Below are 21568 nucleotides of genomic sequence, written 5' to 3' on the forward strand. Positions count from 1 at the left end.
GATTGCTTAAATAGAATATATAAACTACAAATCTCTAAAACACTCGAAAAGATTGGAATTTTTCCACCATTCTCCTCAAATGAATGTCTCATATTTATGTAAAATCTCAAAAATTCTCAAACACTGGCAAATAAAATTACACGTGTACTTAATGTTCCACGGTAGCGCTTTCGTTACATCCCACTAATATCAATAGAAGAAAGGATTAACTTATTATAAAGTTTGTCATTTGAAAAAAATTTATATAAATTATACTTCCAAATACTAAAATAATCCAATTTCTCATTTTTAGAGTCTAGATTATACACTAACTTAAGAATAGAAGACTTAAAAAATACCATGTTAACATGAATACTCTAGTTCAAAGTCTGTAGCAGCAAACTAGAAGAAGAGAGAGTAATAGCAACCGAGACCCACAGGGTAATGTGTATGAACTACCGGGCTATTGTTAGTTACGTGTTTCCTTCGATATTATACAAAATCGTTTTTTTTTATTTCAAATTTTTTTGGTTGAAATTTCTTGAAACGGTTCTTGCATGATACAGTTGAAATTTTAATGCAGAATAAAGAGTTGGAGGCAAAAGCCAATGAGAAAGCTTGACGTGTAATTTGGTTGGGAAGGTGACATATTTATTTTGGGGCTACATTTGTGGTGAATGGATGGGCAGCCATATCTTCTACCTAGCTCCCCACCACCAACAACCTTTCAAATCATATTTATTTAGTACTTAATTTATTTTAATTTTATTATCTATAGAATTATTTTGTATCATTATCTACTTTGACACCCTTGAAAAAAAGTATTATTTTTCACATTGTTAGTATCATAACCACTGCTTTAATAATATAACAACACGATATATGAATAAATAATAATATAAACAACTTGTGTCAAAATTTAATCAAATTTTTTTTGTATCAACAAATTAAATTTGTTTACATTAAAATTTACTATCAATTATCCGCGCAAAAAATACTATAAATCTCTTTTTTCTTGAAATATTTTACCTCTAAATAAGCTTGTTTTTTAAAAATTATTCAGAATTTGCGAGTGAAGACAATATGTTCTCTTGTATTTCCTCTTCCTAAGCATTTATACGTTTGGTATCATAATAAGTGAAATTCATACCGGTAAATCTTTAACCTAAAAAAAGGACAATAAGAAAAGAATAATTCGCTTTCGAGTACAGACCATCAGGGTTTTATTTGCAACTCCTTTATTTTATCACTGCTTTGCTTATAGATTAAGCAAATCCTACACTGCATAAAGCATTTATGACATTTGTTTATATGTTCATTTATTTATTTACACAAAAGAGGGTTTCCAATGCAAAAAAAAAATATTTGATTTATAAACTTACTTTTATATTTGAGATTTTAAATTATAAGAAATGATTTGATTTTAAGTTCCAATGAATTTTAATGGTTTACATTTAGAAATCCGGTTAAATATAATATTTGTTAGAATTTGATTTGATTCAAATAGATAGACTATTGTATTTTATTAATTCTATATGAAAATTTCATATTATAAGGCCAAATATGTAAATAATAAAATCAAATCAATTTTATTTTTATTTTTTTTATTTTTACTCTGTACCAAGTATGAGAAATAATTCCAAAATAATTCAAATCCAAATTTTTATAATGAGTTCTAAACATGAGATTTAATTTTCAAATCAAATAATTTATAATATTTCCAAACACAACAAAAGCAAAAACTCATTCCCTCCTTAACTCCCTTCATAGGAGTTATTGATCCCATAGTTTATACGAAGACAGTGCATGTTTCCTCAAATGAACCAATAATTTTGTTTATACATCCAAATGAAGATTGGAAAGTTAGCAACTGACCTAAATGACTATTTAATATATTTGTTAGCTTTGTAATGATTTAATTTATGTAGGGTTTGACTTCACCAAATCTTCTCATAGAGGGTTTCTCCAGATTATTACTATATTTGTCAGAGTTTGTGTAAAAGATTACATTCAAACTGTTGTGAACAATTTATCAGGAGTTGGCATATTTTCATGATATCATCTATCATTTACAGCAATGAAATACCAGGCAGGAAATGAACAACTAATTGTCCACAATTTTCTCTTGATTTCCCCCCTCAAGATTGTAGTCTTGTAGAGTACATGCTGCCCAGGTTGAAGTAAATATGCAGGAGGCCAAAAAATAAAGGATAAAAATAATTGAGTTACCGCTCCTAGAATTAGGACAACACCATGCACATCTCAAGCATTGACTGTCCTAGTTCTTGTATGTGTCTGGACAATATCAATTGGATGTAGCTCTCAAGTTATTTTGGCTATCAATCCCTATTCCATAGCAGAAATTGTTTAGCAAGGACTCAATGTGCTTCACTTCTTTTGGAATTGATGCTGTTAGTACCTGTGTAGAACAATATTAGTATTCACGGTCAGCAGTATATATATGTATATATGTAGGACATAAGTTAATTAAAGTTTTTTAGCTTCTTGTGGAACTGTTTCCCAATAAATACAATACATATCTATTATTTTTTACTCACCTTCCATAGATGAGGTGTAAGAAATAATAAACATGTTAACAGTTTCGTCCATATATATTCCAAGAAGTCACAGTAGGATTGTTGCTTCAAATGGCTGGTTTATTTTAATAATCATAAAATAAATTTAGTTGTACAAAGTACTTGGATAAAGTTAATGCATCCAAGTTGGTAAATATCGGCATGTTTGGTGCATAGTATTGGATAAGACCTGATTAAATTTTAATACTATCCAGCATTTGGTATGGTATTGTATAAGATAATATCCTCCAATATTTTAAAAATTAATATATTAAAAAAAATGATTTTAATATATTAATATTGAAATGATATATTAGTTCTTGAGAATTGTATTTGTAAGCAATATTAATACACCAACCCCTTATCAGGCCTAATCTCACTCCCTAGGCCTGATTAAGTTATACATCATTTTGATGTATTAAGGAGTTCTGCTGTATAAGCTTATACTATACGATGGTCACACCAAACAACTGAAAATGTCATAACGTATAGTATAAGTTTATAAAGCCTTATACATCACACCAAACAAGCCCTCGAGGATTTAATTTTGATTCAGTTACACAATCACTCTTGCGGATTACTTCAGTACCTTGATTACTTTCTACGGTACCAATATCCTTAATTAGATGTCAAGTATTTATTGGTTTCTGACTAGACAATGATGGCCCAGGGCAACTGAGGGACCCTATCAAAATTTGTAAATATTTATGAAGTCAGAGTTAGACACAAATTTTAGATGATAAGGTTATGTGAAATTTTAACATGAGATAATTCATTCCCATAAAACAACTAAGTGTATCTAAGAAATTATTGGAAATGTGCCTCTCATATTAAAATTTCACATAACTTGTTATTTGAAATTTTTGTTTCTGTCTCTCTCTTTATATGTACTAAATAGGGAGAGCCTTATTCAAATTTATGAATATATATGAAGAGACATATAGACACAACTTTCACATAAAAATGTAATGTGAAAATTTAACATTAGAGAATCCATACCCGAAACTCTCATACTTTATGGATTTCAAACATTAATTGTGAGAACCAACAACCAATAAATACCAAAGGACACCAATATCCTAAAAGAAAATAAGCGTGCCATAGCAATCCCCATCATGCAATTATGCATTGTGACATTATTAAGAGTTTGGCTTTGACAACTACTACTTAGTACGTAAAACTCTCCTAACTATTTTTCACCACATGACTGTGTGATAATGTAAAAAATTACCCTAATAATGGATTAAAATCAAACTGCTATTTGAAATTAAGGATTCGTGCTTATGTTTCAAGCTAAAATTAGATGAAATCGAAAAGTATAATTGATAGAGTTAAGAACCATCCTGTTTTGACAGCTACCAACAGTTTCATATGGGCATATGCTTAGTATTTTTATTTTTATTTCAAAAAAAAGGATAAAGTATTAACTTCAAACTTGAATTGTTATTTCGTTTTTTCATGGTAAATTTTTCTATCACAGATTCCATTTTTGGAGTTCTCCTTAAGAAATTGACTTGACTCATTGCAAATGGCATACAGATCTTTCAGTCATTATTCTAACGCTCAAAAGAAGTGGAATCAACACATTTCCTCGAATTGTCACAAACTGATGAACTAGCTTAAATTAAAATACTGATATAATAATAATAATAATAAATAAAAAAAAAAAAATTACCTCATAACCTGTTTCGGTGATGAGAACCTCATCCTCAATCCTTATACCAATGCCTCGATACCTATATGACCAAAAATATATAACAAGTAGAATACAGTCGATAAATAAATAAAAGTCATTTTATGTTAAGCTCAACTGTACAACTTGTACAACAACTGAAACAGATTAACTTAATAAATAATATTCTTAACTCCCAAATAAAAAATTGAAGATCCAAAAATGGTTATATATCACATGATGGATAAAATAATACTTGAAAAAGGGTATTCTGATATATTATAGAATTGTAAATAATCTGCACAAAGGGTTCTCTATTTATAGAGAATAAAAGACCTAATACTTAACCTAATGAGCTTGGCCCAATACAACAAATAAATTAATAAATAAGAAAATAACTATTATTTACAACACTCCTTCTCAAGCTGAGGAATAGATATTTATCATTCTCAGCTTGCTAGTAAGCTCTTAAAATCTGTCTGAAGGAAGTCCCTTTGTCAATACATCAGCTAATTGACGTCCAGTGGGAATGTATGGAGTGGTAATCAACCCGCTATCAAGTTTCTCTTTAATGAAATGACGGTCGACCTCAATATGTTTAGTCCGATCATGTTAAACTGGATTATGAGCTATACAAATAGCGGACTTATTATCACATAGCAACTTCATAGGTCTCTCACATTTTATTTTGAGATCATCAAGTACAATTTTTAGCCACAGTAACTCACAGATACCTTGAGCCATAGCTCGAAATTCAGCCTCTGCACTTGATCTGGCAACCGCATCTTGTTTCTTACTTCTCCACGTCACCAAGTTACCACAAAGAAACATACAATAACCAGTGGTAGAACGACGGTCAGTCACAGATCCAGCATAATCAGCATCAGTGTAGACTTCTAAAGAAAGATCTCCATCACGTCGGAATAACAGTCCTTTACCAGGAATAGCTTTAAGATACTGAAGAATTTTCTCCACTGCCTGCATTTGTTTCTCCTTTGGATCATGCATAAACTGACTGACAACACTAACAGCATAAGCTAAGTATGGTCTAGTATGAGCCAGATATATCAATTTCCCAACTAGTCGTTGATATTGTCCTTTATCAAGTGGAGGACTCTCTTCTTCATAGTCTATCTTGTGATTCTGCTCAATAGGAGTATTAGAGGGTTTACACCTGAGCTTTCCTGCTTCTTTGAGAAGATCAAGAACATATTTCCTCTGGCTGATAAAAATTTCTTTTTTGAATGAGCTACTTCTATCACTAGGAAATATCTCAGTTTCCCAAGGTCTTTAATTTCAAACTCAGATGCTAGTCTTGTTTGCAGAATATGTCTCTCCACAAAATCATCACCAGTGATAATAATATCATCAACATATACAAGGAGCACAGTGAGTTTCCCATCTTGGGAGTGCTTAAAGAAAAGAGTGTGATCTCCTTGACTTTGTTTGTATCCTAAGATCATCATAACTTTAGTAAATCTTCCAAACCAGGCACGAGGTGACTGCTTCAATCCATACAAGGCCTTTTTTAATCTACAAACTTTATTTTCTCCATTCACAGAATTAAAACCAGGAGGGATTTCCATGTAGACTTCTTCTAACTCACCATTAAGGAAAGCATTCTTCACATCAAATTGATTTATATCCCAATTGTAATGAGCAGCAAGGGATAACAAGACTCTCCCCGTATTCATCTTTGCAACTGGAGCAAAGGTTTCTTCATAATCAATGTCATAGGTCTTAGTGTAACCTTTGACGACTAATCGAGCTTTATATCTCTCAAGAGTACCATCAGAATTATACTTCAGGGCATACACTCATCTGCACCCTACTACTTTCTTTTCATTGGGTCTATCAATAACCTCCCATGTTTTATTTTTCTCCAACGCATTCATCTCCTCTTGCATGGCTTGAGCCCAATTCCCATCTTTCAATGCTTCATGTACTGATTTTGGGATTGAAATAGAATCTAGTGCTGAAACAAAGTTTTTGTGCTGCACATAAAGATTAGTAGAAGAAACAAAATAGGAGATAGGATATTGAGTACAAGAGGGACAAGAGGAACACGATTTCTTGGTACAAGATCTCTTCCCTTTTCTTAGGGCAATAGGTAAGTCATCAGAAGCAGAAGCAATCGGTAAGTCATTAGAGATATCAGAAGAAATAGACAAATCATGAGAGGCAATAATATTAGAATCAGAAACAGGAGATTCAGAAGAAATAGGAGATTCAGGACTTACCAGTGGTTCAGACGATTGAGGTTGCTGGTGCGACAGTATGGGTTGTTTCCTCCTCTGATATGCCAATTCAGGTGTCAAAATCTTTCGTATCTCATGTGTATTTGAAGGTTCTGACACACCAGGAGCAGACATACTAGGAAGAGGTGTAGGAGTAGACAAGACTGATGTATTTGAAGGTTCTGACACACCAGGAGCAGACACACTAGGAAGAGGTGTAGGAGTAGACAAGACTGATCCAGACTCAAAGAAGGAAGGGGATGAGTCTTCTGAAGAACTGTTCTCTCCCTGAAGATGAAGACCCGAGAAATAAGATTCAGATTCTTGAAAGGTGACATTCATAGAAACAAAAAATTTTTGACTTGGTGGATGATAACACTTGTATCCTTTTTTATAAGGGGTATAACCAAGGAAGACACACTTAAGAGCCCTAGGACCCAACTTACTCCGATGTTGTTTATGAACATGGACAAAGGCAACACATCCAAACACTCTTGGTGGAAGGCTCTGCAATATGGGAACAGAAGGAAAGAAGGAAGTCATGGAATGAATAGGACTGGTATTGTTAAGGACCCGTGAAGGTAAAAGGTTGATCAAAAAGGTTGCAGTTAACACGGCTTCTCCCCAATAAGAACTAGGAACAGATGTCTGGAAAAGTAGTGCTCTAGCAACTTCAAGGAGGTGACGATTTTTTCTTTCAGCAACCCCGTTTTGTTTAGGGGTATCAACACATGTGAACTCATGAATCATACCTCTGTCTGAAATGAATTGTGACAGGCGTTGGTTGACGTACTCAGTACCATTATCAGATCTTAGTCTTTTTAATACACTTACCAAACTGAGTCTCAACCATGTGATGAAACCGAATAAATATCTCTGGTACTTCAGACTTGTCTTTCATCAAGAATATCCATGTTACCCGAGTACAATCGTCAATAAAAGAAATAAACCACCTTGCACCTAAAACACTACACACTTTAGAAGGGCCCCAAACATCAGAATGGATAAGAGAAAAAAGTTTGCTGCTTTTAATAGTGCTAGCAGGAAATGACACTCGATGGTGTTTTGCAAATTCACAAACATCACAATAAAAGGTCTCAACCGACTGATTAAGAAACAGAGAAGGAAACATAGACTGAATGGTGGATGCCCCAGACGCTTGTGATGGAGCCAAATCATAGACTCTGCAGTAGAAGGATGACGTGTCATTAATAACTGATTTTTGCTATCATTTATAGCATGTTCTGGAAGGAGATGATACAACCCATCCTGCTCATTAGCAACTCCAATTATCTTCTTCGTGGTAAGATCTTGAATAACACAATGAGAAGGAAAAAAATGTGATAGAACAATTCAAATCAGTTGTAAGTTTTTGAGTGGAGATAAGATTAGTAGAAAGCTGAGGAACATAAAGAACATTTTTAAGAAACAAGGAAGGTTGAATTTGAATGTTACCAGAACCAATAACTAATTTATGGGATCCATCAGCTACGGATATAGTATGACTACCAACAGTAGGATGATAAGAACGAAAAAACTCAGTACGACAAGCCATATGATCAGTTGCACCAGAATCCAAAATCCATGAGGTTTTAAAATCAGTGCAAGAAGCAAGAAGCAAGAAGAGATGTAGAACGTGTACTCTTACCAGACAAGATCAAAGAACGGTCAGATGGCTTACACATATTATCAATAGCGGGTTTAAGCCGATCCAACTCCCTTTGCTGAATATTCACATATGGAGAACCATCTTCTAAATTGGCCATAGTGATAAGAAAGAGTGAAAAACAACACCAAAGAACACACAACGGACACCCAAACGACGTCAGATCAGAGAGAAAAACACAGATCCGGGTAAAGGAAACAAAAACAAAAAAAAAAAAAATTTGAACAGTACCGCGTGAACAGTACCCGGTGAACAATACCGCATGAACAGTACCGCATGAACAGTGCGCGATGGACAGTATTTTTGAGTTGTTCCGGTCGTCTGATGAAAAAGAAACCTCCGTAGAATGATAGATCTAAGAAAAACGGAGTGAAATAGGGGTCCTCACGGTCCAAAATGTCTCCGGAAAATTTTTTCTGACAGCTGCGAGAGGCAAATAGGGTTTGGTTTTTAAAGACGGTGATTTGCGGAAGCAGAACCCTTAGAATCGAGAGCTCTGATACCAACTTGAAAAAGGGTATTCTGATATATTATAGAATTGTAAATAATCTGTACAAAGGGTTCTCTATTTATAGAGAATAAAAGACCTAGTACTTGACCTAATGGGCTTGGCCCAATACAACAAATAAATTAATAAATAAGAAAATAACTATTATTTACAACAATAATTTACGAACTATACATCTGTAGAACTTTAGGCCCCATTGGGTTCAATGGAATGATTTTAATAGGAATGAGAATGAGAATGGATGGAAAGGAACAACCATTTCCATTAGCATGTTTAATATGATGAAATGACTATTCCATTCTATTCCTGTACTTGGTCTGCCAAATAAAAAGAGTAGAGTAAAACAGTTTTTATGCCAAAACTACCCTTACAGGTATGGAGCTGGTGGTGTAGTGGCAATTGGGGTTGGTGAAGGCATGCCATCATGGTGCAGCAGCGGGGGAACATGATATTTTTAGCATCTTGGGAAAAGATGTAGGGTACAAAGTAATTGCAATCAATCTTGATGGAACGAAATACAGTTCCATCCAATTTTGGAGGGAATGGCTACTCCCTCTTTTTTGATGGAATAATAACTCCGTGGGCAATGACCAGTGTCATTCCAAAATTCCTACTAACAAACTCATTCTCATTCCTTTACACACCCATTCAATTGAACCAAACAGGACCTTAGGAAATCGAGAAGAAAATAAACAAGCAGGGAAATCAGTGCTAAATATCCTTGGAAACAGAAGCAATCAGGGTTATCCAACTCAAGCTTTAGCATACTGGTATATGCAATCAGATTATAGGAAGAAAAATTGAGGAGGTAAAATTCATGAAGCTGGTTAATGGAAGGAAACTCCCATGGATTTGCATGTTACGTAGAAATAGTTGGTGAACCAGGAAAATTGCACAAGAGGAGCAAGCAATGGAAATTATCAATTTTGTAATAATCAATTTGTTAAAACAAGTTCTTTAATCAACCTCAATAAGTACCTCTCTTGACCATCAAAAGAAGATGGGATGTATACTCCTGGTTCAATAGTTATTACCTGCTCACAAATTAAAAAGAACAGGCTGTCAGCTAATATGGGTATACATGATGTCCATATGCATCGCTAAAGTATATATGAATAAGTCGATACAAGCAGAGAACCAAAACTGCAATGAGGTTGTCTAATTGTATAGCCAGAAATTATATTGTACTTATATTACATAAAATATGCTGAGATAATCACCAAGGAAAGTGCCTCAGCGTGTAAATTCTAAAGCTTCCTTCAACTAGCTATATCTTTTGTATGCAGCAAAAAAAAAAATTTATACCAGTTGCCTGAGAGTATCTTTAACTTTCAATATAACGGTTTTGAAAATAAAGAAAGACATAAGCTGGAATTAGCGCACTGCAGCTATGAGAGAAAATTTTGAACCATAGGTATCATCTAATAAATTAATATTAAACTTAAAATTAAAATGCCTTTGAACATGAATAGACACCAAGAACAGATACCTTAAATGCAAACAAGAATTTAGAAACACCGAACAGGTGCATCTGTGACACTGTTTATTTAATTTAAAGAGACACTTCAATGTCATTCAGTTGATTTCGAAACCAATGGATATGATTGTACTGAACAGATAGAAATATGCTCCGAATGGGTGCTAAACTGTCTATTAACAGAGAATAAGTAAAAGTACAGAATGCATTCATTCTCTCCACTATGTTACTTTCTTTTAGAACACAAACATTATCTTCTTTCTAAAAACAATATTTTAATTTACATTTTTTTGTTCTGTTTTTTGGGTTGGTTCTGGTTATGAGAATGTAAGAATGGCAGACTCTGTTTTTTATTAAGCACTTTATTCTGGGAAAGGAATTTCTATGAACATCTACAACGTGAAGTGGAGACTTACTATTCTAAAGATAGTTTGCTGGAAATGCATTGCCGAATATTGTTATTTCATAAGTATTAAAATATAAAATTACTTATTTCAATTTCTCCATATTCAAAATCTTTATATTTCGGTATCAGAAAATACCGAAGGGTAAGGCTGTGTACAAGGATTGCCCTCACCCTTACCCTCGCTAGTCGGGGTTTAATGGGGAGTGGTTTATATATCAGAAACTACTGCATTACAATTTTATTAGAATAAGGCAAAGATAATCTCCACTACCCACATCTGACAAGTGACAAGTGATTATTAAATATTAACTTCCGATGGTAGAAATTATCTTAAATTTATACAAAATAGATGGAAGAAAATGAAACTCTTGTCCAGTCAGGAAAGTAACTTACAACACCTGGCTTCAGAGGACAGTCAAAGCTGACCATTGAACAATCATGAATATCCATTCCTAGATAGTGACCTAGACCAATAATTATAAAACATGATTAACTATATAACCAGTCTCTATTAGCTATCATCATATTTATTGTTTCAAACTTAAAAGTAGCTTACGAAACTCTACAATAACAAATAACTTTTCTGAAGGCAGCAATATCTTGTATGCTTTTTCAACGAAAAGATTAACCAAGTTGTATGTCAAGGGTTGCACAAAGCTACCTATAGAAGTTGGGTTCAGCTTATGATAGGAACTGCTTCCGATGCCTCTCAGAATTCCAATCTCCTTCAGTCCTTTCTGCAGCATTTCAACCTATGCAACCAGACCATTTCACATGTCTCACTGTTTTATAGCTAAAGAAGCTTCAACCATAGCATTCGAGTGAAGAAAAAGCAAGATATAGATTCAGTGCCACTTAAAATCTCGAGACAGAATTTACAGTCAAGCAACAGATACATTCAAACCCAAGTATGCAGCTGAGTCATTGGATATTTCTACAAGCCTATGACGGAAACCAGATATAATATAATTAAATTGTCTCTGCTCTCCCTTCTATATCTTCCCAATTGATCATAGAATAAAATAAGAATTAGTCAAATGACAGTATTGAGAAGATTTATGAATGAGTCTCACATAAAAAATAGATACTAACAGAATTATCTGCTGTAGTACCCAATAACAGCCATCCAACTTTGAGACCAAGCATTATCTAGTATTTATTTGCTAATACTGGAATAGAGACAACTGCAAATGTTCTTCAATCAAACATTTTTTAGAATATGCAGTTTTGCATGCTATATTATTACCAAATATACGCCAGTGAAGTTGCTACTAGCTAAGATGATTTATTTTTACTTAATTAGCATACATTCTACACATAGTTAAATATTTCCTAAATAATTTCATTGTTTAGATAAGTTGCTTGTGAAATTATCACTTATTCCTTAGCAGATCATTTTGAATTAGCAGATCATTTTGAAGGTTTTAAGATTTGAGAATGACTAAGATATAAGGATATGTTTTCTCAATCCCATTGTATAATGGAAAACAAAAGAGCAATAGAAAACAAACGCAGTTTCTGATAATAATTGCTAATAAATGTGTCAATAACCAACTCTCCTAAGATCTTAAGCCATTAGATTAAGGCTAAAAAATGGAACTATTATATCTCAAACGCAACCCTCATGCAATAGTCATTTGGACTTGAAGAATGGAGAATACATAGTCCCACCCAACCTTGTATTGAAATTCATTTTTTATTTAGAAGCATGGGGTGGCAAGGATGGAACTTCAAACCCTGACCAATGTAATAAATGTTATGATACCATGAATGAAATGACTTTATTACATCTCTAACAAATTGAAAAAAGGATAAGAAAAAGGAGATACCGAATAGTTGTGTATTTGACGTATGCTGGCACCAGGCTTACAAAGTTCCACACAATGCTTATTCGTTTCCAATATAAGCTCATAAAGCTCTTCCTGAAATATACAAGAAACCATAACATTCATATGAAAAGTTATAAGACTAATTTAAAGAACAAAGCAACAAGTGGAACGAGCAGTGTTATTTTACCTCAGATTTCACTGGGCATGAATAAGGAGCAAAAACTATGTTTTAAACATTTATATGTCATAGACTAGCACAAGCAGAGAAAGTTCCCATTCATATTACAAATTACCACCCACTATGGTGGGTAAGTGCAAGCTTTAGGCCCGTTAGATGGGCCAGGGGGAGGCGAGAATCTATCCCGAATTGAATGTCCATCCATGAACAAATTCTTCAGAGCATATCTCACCAATCCAATATATTTTTATGTACAAAAATCTTCGTTTTGGCTATAATGATTAATGACCAATTAGTATGCCATCTTCTGCCTTTTGTCATGGAGGCCATTTGCCAGATAGTAATGCTTCTTCCCTCAAGTCTTGAAGTATAGAATAAAGAGTGCAGACTTGAACCAATTCAAGTACCAAACTACCAATCATGTTCAAGATACTCATGCACTGCCTTTTATTTGTTCAGATGGAAACCCCCTCCAAAAAAAATTAATATTTCACACCAGCATGAATTTTAATGTTGAAAAGCCTCAGCCTTGAGTAGGAAGTTCAGAAAGTACCATGTCATAACAAAAAAATTTCAAATTACAACAACCGAAAGAGGAATTGAACTAAAATGGACCCCCTCAACATTTTAAATATTACAGAAACTTGATCCAGAAGAAGAGCACTACGAATGAAAAGATGTAAGTCCACAAATGAAAATCCATATAATTGCATCCCATCACGAATGAGGTCTGCAATGGAAAATTGAGACTATGCAGTCTGCTTGTCTCAGATTGCTATTAGTTGATCAATAAATTGGATATCAAGTTAGAGTTAAAATCAAGAAAGAAATATAAACATAAATTTACTGCCTATTATGAAAGGAATATAAACCCTTAATAAGCTTTCCTGCAATGATAGAATTACTAAAAGGAATTCAATCATGCTAACCTGGGCAGAAGAAAAGCTACCACAAGGCGGCCAGGTACGAGTAAGATCACTGACATAACCATTTAACTCACATCCAACATCCATCAAAACAAGATCTCCATGTTTAATCTGCCAAACATGTTAAAAAGGTTTAAAAACATTAAATTATACATACTAGAAGATGGCATTTATTAAATGAATTTACTTTCTGATCATTTCTAGAATAATGTATAATGCTTCCATTAGGCCCACCACCAACCACAGGATTGAACCTGACACACAGAAATAAAATGAAAAGTATAACATTAATTATGGACACAAGTGATGCTTAAATTTACATTTGCTTTTTATTAATGAACTTCTATATTACTCTTGTGGAAGCTTCTTAAATTATCAATAACAATACACGAAGTAGTCAGACACCAAAAAATTGCTTAAGAGGCCAAATTATTCAATAAAGAAATGCTCACCCCATTCGCTGGGCACCTCTCATTTTGCATTCATATTCAAACTTTGCAGCTAGCATACCTTCACAGGGGTATGTCTTTGAATGCAGCATTGTTGACAAAAGAGCCTACCCAAGACCAGAAAATGTTCAAATTATCAAGAGTTAATCATTTTGAATCTAGTACAACTAATGGTAGAATTACCAATTCTGCAAGTAACAGCCTCACTGGGAGTTCTGGATTTTTAGTCATTAGATAGTTAACCGTGCTATAGAGTTGAAAGTACCTGACAAGCAATTGATGCAGACTCCTTCATCAGCTTGAGCTCTGCTGGTGACTTTATCCATCGCAGCTGATGCGTGTAAACAGATAGATCCCTTACATTGTTATTATGCACAAGCTTTCTGAAGGCCTCCAGTTCCATATATGCTGGAGTTGCAGTCTGAACATTGTGGAACAATTTTGAGGATCCCCTTATCATATCTGGAAGGATCTGAATCAGTAATAAAAAGGTTAAATTAAAACACCATTACAATTGTTTGATCAAGATGATGAAAATGCATTTTTTAGATGGCAAAGTTGTGGCAACATTGGCTGCCAGCCGCCAGCAGGCTTATCGATGGAAATATTTCACAGGTAGAGGACAAAATAGATGCTAGCTAATTCCTATAGAAGTAAAGGTTGTTAATACTTTTTAGCAGCAATTCACCTCCTGCAATTTTCTTATTGGATATGCCTTGTCAGCCTTGAATGTATGTAATGCTGCATCAACTCCAGCTATTTGCCCTTGCCAAATCACATCCTACACAAATTTATGGTTTTAAAATTATGTTAGCTTCAAGCTTAATTACTTGTTTATCCTATAACTCTAAAAGTCACGAGATAAATCACACCCATGATGACCAAATTCATGGATCGTTGAAGCTAACATGAAAAACAATTGATATATTATAGGTTTCAAAAGATGGCATATTGGTAATCAGATGAACGATCAGATATTAAACTAACAAACAAGTAGTTGAATTTTTTACACGCAAGTAAACATTTTACATAACTTAAGATAATAAGTGGTGAGTTTACATCATAGATAAGTATTGCAGAACAACAAAGAGAGTTCTATTTCTAAGAATTAAAGGGTATCATATCAGACACACATAAGGCTTAGCTTCTGGCATGAACATGCATAAACCACAGTCATGTCCTAAAACAGCCACACCACCAGGTTGTTGGCAGCCAGTGATATACAAGTAATCAGCATCTTGTCGAAATGTATACGGCACAACATCCGTCATCATCTTTACAGGGGCAGCGGCAATGATTGCCAAACTCTTCTCTGGGAGAAGTTCCAACAACTTTTTTCTTCTTAGGATGTATTCCTCACTAGATATGCCTGGTGTGAGCTCCCCATCTTTTAGTAGCTGCAATGCAACATAACATAAAAAAAATGCTAATTAATCTTAACAAATAAGTATTCTAGCTAAATGCTTTTTAGCATGTAGTGCCAAGCTAGGAAGCACATACTTACCTCTGTCAAATGCTTTGGATATTCCTAGTTATATTTTGCAATTTTTATACTCTTATTTTTTTGGATTTTTGTACAAATTCAAATGAAAACATTATACTAACTAGATAAATGATAGTATTTATTAAGTATGCTAGCCTTTAAAATATTCATCTTCTATTTTAATTAAAGATTTATACTTTTATGCTAATTTTATACTAATATTATATGCTGTACCAAAATCATGTTGTCGTTGTTGTGTGTTATAATTTCTAAAATTTGCAGTATCTTAGCATCCATGCCATATAGTATCCATGCTTCGAATGTGCCAAGTCAGAAAGTAATTCAACTTTTATTTTTCTTTTTTCGAACAAAAAAACAAAAACAAAAAAAGGGACATGTAGTGAAATAGCACCTGCGGATGAGATGCCGGCGTTGGTTGTCCAACATCAACAACCTTGTCAGTGCAGTACAAACGAAACCCTATAACCTGCGATAGAACCTTGTCAGTGCAGTACAAACGAAACCCTATAACCTGCGATCGAAACTTGTGCAAATTCCAAGTAGTCAGAGTAACTCAAATGAATCACCTAATTATTCCCTTGATTTAGCCAAATAAATTAAGAATAGAAAAAAGAATTAGAACATTAGATCATGTAACTTTGTGAGAACAACCAATTTAAAGCTTGGGCATATGAATGCTGAAAATATTTACTGTGAAATCATAAATGGCAGAGAGAGAAATATTGAATTGACATGCAGAGAAGCAACACACAGTTTCACCAGCGAATTGTTTAGATCATACTAAGCAGACATATGGTCTGGATTCGAGTGAATACAAGGTACAAGATAACAGAAAGCTATTGACTCGATTCGACTGAATACAAGGTACAAGATAAGTAGATAACAGAAAGCGATTGATTGAGGAACGCGTACTCGTCTATGTGAAATTGTGGTGGTTAGTTTTCTAACAACACCCTGCATCTTGGAGCTTCAACAGTCGGGGCAGAGGTTTAAAGGGTTTAAGAGTTACACGCTTAGATGGCCTCACAAGTTTCCGCAATCAATTCATTTGTGTCTCACAGATCTTGTTCAATTTACTAACTAGGGTCTATTTCTTTTTTATACTATAAAATAAATTAATTAAATTAAATGTAATATAAATTACATCTTAAACGTTATATTTACAAATTTTTTATTTACAAACTCTTACAAATTACACTGTCTGGCCGGTCATACACTAATCAAAAGTGTATGACTGGTCATGCTTAGTGTAATTTGTAAAAAAAAATTATAAACGGATCATCTCCAAATTACATTTGTCTAACACTTCCATGGGATAAGATACTATATCTACTTCTTTTTTTATATCTACTCTATCTATTAAAATCTTAACTAATTTTCATTATTTTCCTTTTCTCTTAAAATTTTAATCTAATGATATTAAAAGTAAATAAATAAAATAGACATAAAGTATAAAAATAATATTTTATCTCTATTTTATATCTTTAATTTGTCAAAAATTATGCAAAGAAAATGGGGTATATTATATTTCTTTTTTAGGAGAGACTCAAAATATATTCTCGTAAGTTTGACTCTTTCAGTTGCATATGAATTCATTCGGAATTTGGTGCAAGTCGAGAATTAAGGTGTTTTTTTTTTTTTTTTGAATAACAGAATTAAAGTTTTATATTCCTTTCTTAAGATGGCATTGCTGGAAATCAAACCAAAATCATTCCCCACCCACTCAACTCCATTGCACAACTAAGCTATTATCATAGAATATATTTATTATATTTTAGTTCATTAATGTAAATAAGTCTTTACCAAACCATTCTTTCATTTTTTTTCAATTATCGACGTGCTAGTTCTAAATTGAATAGTTTTAAGGAAAAAAGTCATTCGATCCAATTCCATCAATTTTCATTTTATTTTTTTGGTGAATTCAATTTTCATATTTTACCATCTGATCAAGTAGGTTTTAAATTAATGTTGTTAAAATCTAGATCTTAAATAAAATTGGAAGGGGATTAAAAAATCGTAAAACGTAAAATCGTAATGTAAAAAAATTGTAAAAAATCATAAAAACGTAAAAGCGTTTGGGATATTAGTAAAATCGTTTTGATAAAAAAAATCGTAAAAATGTAAAATCGTAGTGATAAATCGAGATTTTAACAACAATGTTTTAAATATTAAAATTTGATCCAATCGTCCTTTCTCCGGTTGCGAAGCTTAGTGCACCCACTGTTACAATGAGGGGCTAGCCCAAACGGGCCGTATCCGGAGGATATGGTGCCCGGAGAAGGTTGAATGGAGATACCTCCTGGCAATGTACCCAAAAAAAAAAAAAAAAAAAATTGATCCAATCTCATATAATCCACAGCGATTTGGATTGAATATTTTTTTTAGAAAGACAGATTTAACATGATTACAAAACAAAATATAAATACAATATATGAAACCAAACTCAGAACTATGTGGTAGTTCAGGTATTGCACTCTTCTATATTTACTAGCTGAACATAATACATTTTCATAATTCGTTACATATATTTATAAGGCTTCTGAATACAAAAAAAACTAAGAAATTTAATTTTTATTATATTATATATGAAAAAAGAACTTCCGTTGTCACTGCAAAAAAATTTGTCTAACAGCACACATAGAGGGATAAGAACTTTTGTTGTTATTGAAGAAGTTCTCTCTCTAACAGTAGATCCAAAAAAACATAAGGGACCCATCACTTTAAATGAAATAAAAAATGAGATTTTTTTTTTTGTATGTTGTTAGATAGAGAGAACTTTTAACAGAAGTTCTTTTCCCATATATAATTTAATAAAAATGAAATTTTTTGATTTTTTATATTCAGATCGATTTTTTTAGTTTTCACTGTACGATATTAGTTTATAAATAATTGTTTTAAACACATAGTGTTAACTTTGTGCTTTGCAACATAAAATGAATTCTTAAAAGTAATAGCAAAAACTATTCAATAATTTATTTCATATTATAAAATTTTAAATTCAAGAATAAGAGTGTTCAAAAATAATTATTGGTAATAATAAAGGCCACTAAAGACTTGTTTGGGAGTTAATTTTAGGAGGAAAAGGAAAGCAATAGAAGGGTTTTATTAATCTCTTAGGATATTTTATTAATCTAGCTTTGTACCTGTCAACGCTTCCATCTGACTTTAGTTTTACAGTAAACACCCACTACATCCAATTGTTCTTTTTCCATCTGGTAAGGGCACGAGTTCCCAAGTAGAGTTATTTTGCGAGGCCTCCATTTCATCATTCATTGCCTTCTTCTAATTTAGATCCTCCAATGCATCCTGCACATTACTAAGGACAAATATATTGGACAATTGATCAACCGTAAGAGCATATGACTTAGATAACCTATGACTTAGATAACCTATGATTAGACACATAGTTACCAATAGGATATTTAGCTTTAGCATTGGGGTCAGGTTCATATAGTTTCTTTGGGACACCCTTATTGATTCTATGTGATCTTCTGATAATTATGTCACTAGAATCAATCATGGTTCCAGTAGGAATATTATGAAACACAATGACACTTTCAATGAGTAGATTATCATTCTGGAATATATTTTCATCAAGAGGAGTAGGGTTAGAAATTACCTGTGTTGGGTTATGGTGGTCCTGGAAATATCCTTCAATTTTTGGTGTTAAGCAAGGTATTTCTGTAGTTACCTGAGAGTCAGAATGTAAGACTTCAACATTTTCCACACTTGTATTTGTTGCTTCAATTCCTCTAACATTCAAGTTGATTAAAATTGGTCTTGCTCTTCATAGTAACTTTCCCCCTGAAGAGGAGACCCAAAAGCTCCCCCTGCCTAATAAGGTTCAAATTCCCGAGAAGAGACATCTAAAATGATATGTAATATTTGTTGTTGGAGATCATAACACTCGTATCCTTTCTGAACATTAGAGTAACAAAAAAACTCACTTTTTAGCACATGGATCTAATTTGTTATGCAATACTTTAGGAATATGGACATAAATAATGCAGCCAAACATACGAGGCTCAAGATTGGGAATGAGGGGAACTGAAAGTAGTGATTCAAACTTCTATTGTGGAGTTACAAAGTTGAGGACACTAGAAGGGGTATGATTAATCAGATAAGTAACAGAGCAAACAGCTTCACCCCCAATAAAAGTCAAAAAGAGAAGCACAAATAACCTTCATAAGTTGTCTATTCTTCCTATCGGCCAAACCATTTTGTTGTGGTGTATAAGTACAAGAGGTCTGATGTCTAATCCCCTAGTGACTCAAGAATTGTGCAAAATATTTATCTGTATATTCAGTCCCATTATCATATTGCATTGCAAAATTCGGATCTGGAATTGAAATTGAGTTGCTACCATTCAACGAAAAGTTTGGAAGGCTATAAATACATCACTTTTCTTATGTAACAATGTGACCCATGTCATTCAAGTACATTTATATGTAAATGTCCCAAAGTATCGAGCTTTAGCTAGGGAAGGAACAACAACAGTTCCCCAAACATCCGGGTGAACAACTTCAAAAGGAATTGAACTTTTATTACTACTAGAAAAATAGGAAACATGATGGCTTTTTGTTTTGCTAGTTCGCATGTATCACAATGGAAATCAACAATATTCAAACTAGAAAACAATCTTGAATGTAATATTTGCAAATAGCTAAAAGAGTGATGTCCTGGTCTTTTATGTCAAAACCAAAGCCAAATTGTTTACGAGCCTTTTCTTCACTACTGGCATGATTAACCTCTTTTAATTTATTTTGTCTCTTTTTGTCTCGCTTAACACCATAGCTAAGAGTCTTCCAAGTGGAAATGTCCTGGAACACACAAAATGAGGGCCAAAAAGTGATAGTGCAATTCAAGGTATTAATAAGTTGTGCTACGGAAAGTAAGTTATATTTAAGGGAAGGGATTGCCAATACATAAGTCAAATGAAGATGTTAGAGAAATATAAAATCATTAATATAACCTCATCCAACAGCTTAAACTTTTGGGTTGAATTGATTCTGGACATGGTATCAGAGCCTCAGTGTCACAGGTTCAATCATCACTGTCCCCATTTAATTAATAAATAATTAAATTTTGTGGAGTTTCTTGGCACAGGTAGATAGGCCTGTGCATTATCCACTATTTAAGCCCAGTGAATTTTAGATTTTTATTGGAGACTTGGAATAGATGGACTCTCTATAGGACCTATTTTACTGGCGGGATTTATCACCACTTTAGCTACTTTAGCGGCTCAGCCGGTTACTCGAGAATCCCGATTATTCCATTTCCTGATGTTAGCAATGTATAGCGGTCAAATAGGACTCTTTTCTTCTCGAGACATTTTACTTTTTTTCATCATGTGGGAATTCGAATTAATTCCCATTTATCTACTTTTATTCATGTGGGGAGGGAGGAAACGCTTGTATTCGGCTATTGTATAAGAGGGCGTGTTAGAGAAATATAAAATCATTAACATAATCTCATCCAACAACTTAAGTTTTTAGGTTGAATTGGTTATTTATACTAACCATTGATAAGATATTCGTTTATATTTATTTTTTTAGGAGATCGATATTCGTTTGTATTAAGATAGACTAAAAGTGCATTACATATTCATCTTTTAGGGGAGAGGAGTGTAATATTTTGAAAAGCAATGGATTATATATATATATATATATATATATATATATATATATATATATATATATATATATTATAAGATATTCCAATAAGTTCATCGTTTCACAACTAATTCGATTTGAGACGGATCCCAGAATTAAGATTTTAAACCGTGAAATAAAACATAAAAAACCATCCTTTTTCTCATAGAGAGAGAAACACACTGACACACCACACCGATTCTTGATTTATAAAGCCCACCTTGCTAAGAAACAAACATTAGTTACATGTACTATTGTCGGTATCTTCCCATGTAAAATTGAGAAAAATATTGTGAGGGAAGGATTGGACAATCGTAGGGGTGTAAATGAGTCCGATTAGACCAGACTTTAACTTTGATAGCTTAAGCCAATGTAAAATATTTGGAGCTTATATTGACCTACTAGTTTATTAAAGGCTAGAATTATAAGTCTGACTTGATCTATTATAAAAAAATTAAAAAGCCTAACACGGCCTGTAAGGCTTACCATGTTACAATCTAAAGTTTATAG

At 33.2% G+C, this 21568-nt stretch overlaps 1 protein-coding gene across 3 annotated transcripts; it reads right to left on the reverse strand.

Moving 5' to 3' along the window:
• Positions 1–1911: 1911 nt before the first annotated feature.
• LOC133305271 (intermediate cleaving peptidase 55, mitochondrial) lies at positions 1912–16434 on the reverse strand. 3 transcript variants are annotated; one of them, XM_061505442.1, is made up of 14 exons: positions 16320–16434; positions 15799–15873; positions 15037–15300; positions 14592–14684; positions 14169–14375; positions 13907–14010; positions 13642–13708; positions 13458–13565; positions 12351–12443; positions 11183–11273; positions 10915–10985; positions 9617–9672; positions 4231–4291; positions 1912–2398 (listed from the first exon to the last, which is right to left on the reverse strand). In XM_061505442.1, exons 1-14 carry the CDS (start codon positions 16365–16367, stop codon positions 2285–2287), a joined length of 1452 nt encoding a protein of 483 aa, XP_061361426.1. In that variant the 5' UTR covers positions 16368–16434; the 3' UTR covers positions 1912–2284. The 3 variants fall into 3 exon arrangements, 1 of the variants encoding a protein (XP_061361426.1); XR_009750750.1 differs by having other exon boundaries at positions 2321–2398; positions 10920–10985; XR_009750751.1 differs by lacking the exon at positions 10915–10985 and having other exon boundaries at positions 2321–2398.
• Positions 16435–21568: the final 5134 nt, after the last annotated feature.

This window comes from Gastrolobium bilobum, unplaced genomic scaffold, assembly GCF_033153095.1.
Source record: "Gastrolobium bilobum isolate Gb01-03AN ecotype WA unplaced genomic scaffold, APGP_CSIRO_Gbil_v1 utg4294, whole genome shotgun sequence".
Taxonomy (NCBI): Eukaryota; Viridiplantae; Streptophyta; class Magnoliopsida; order Fabales; family Fabaceae; genus Gastrolobium; species Gastrolobium bilobum.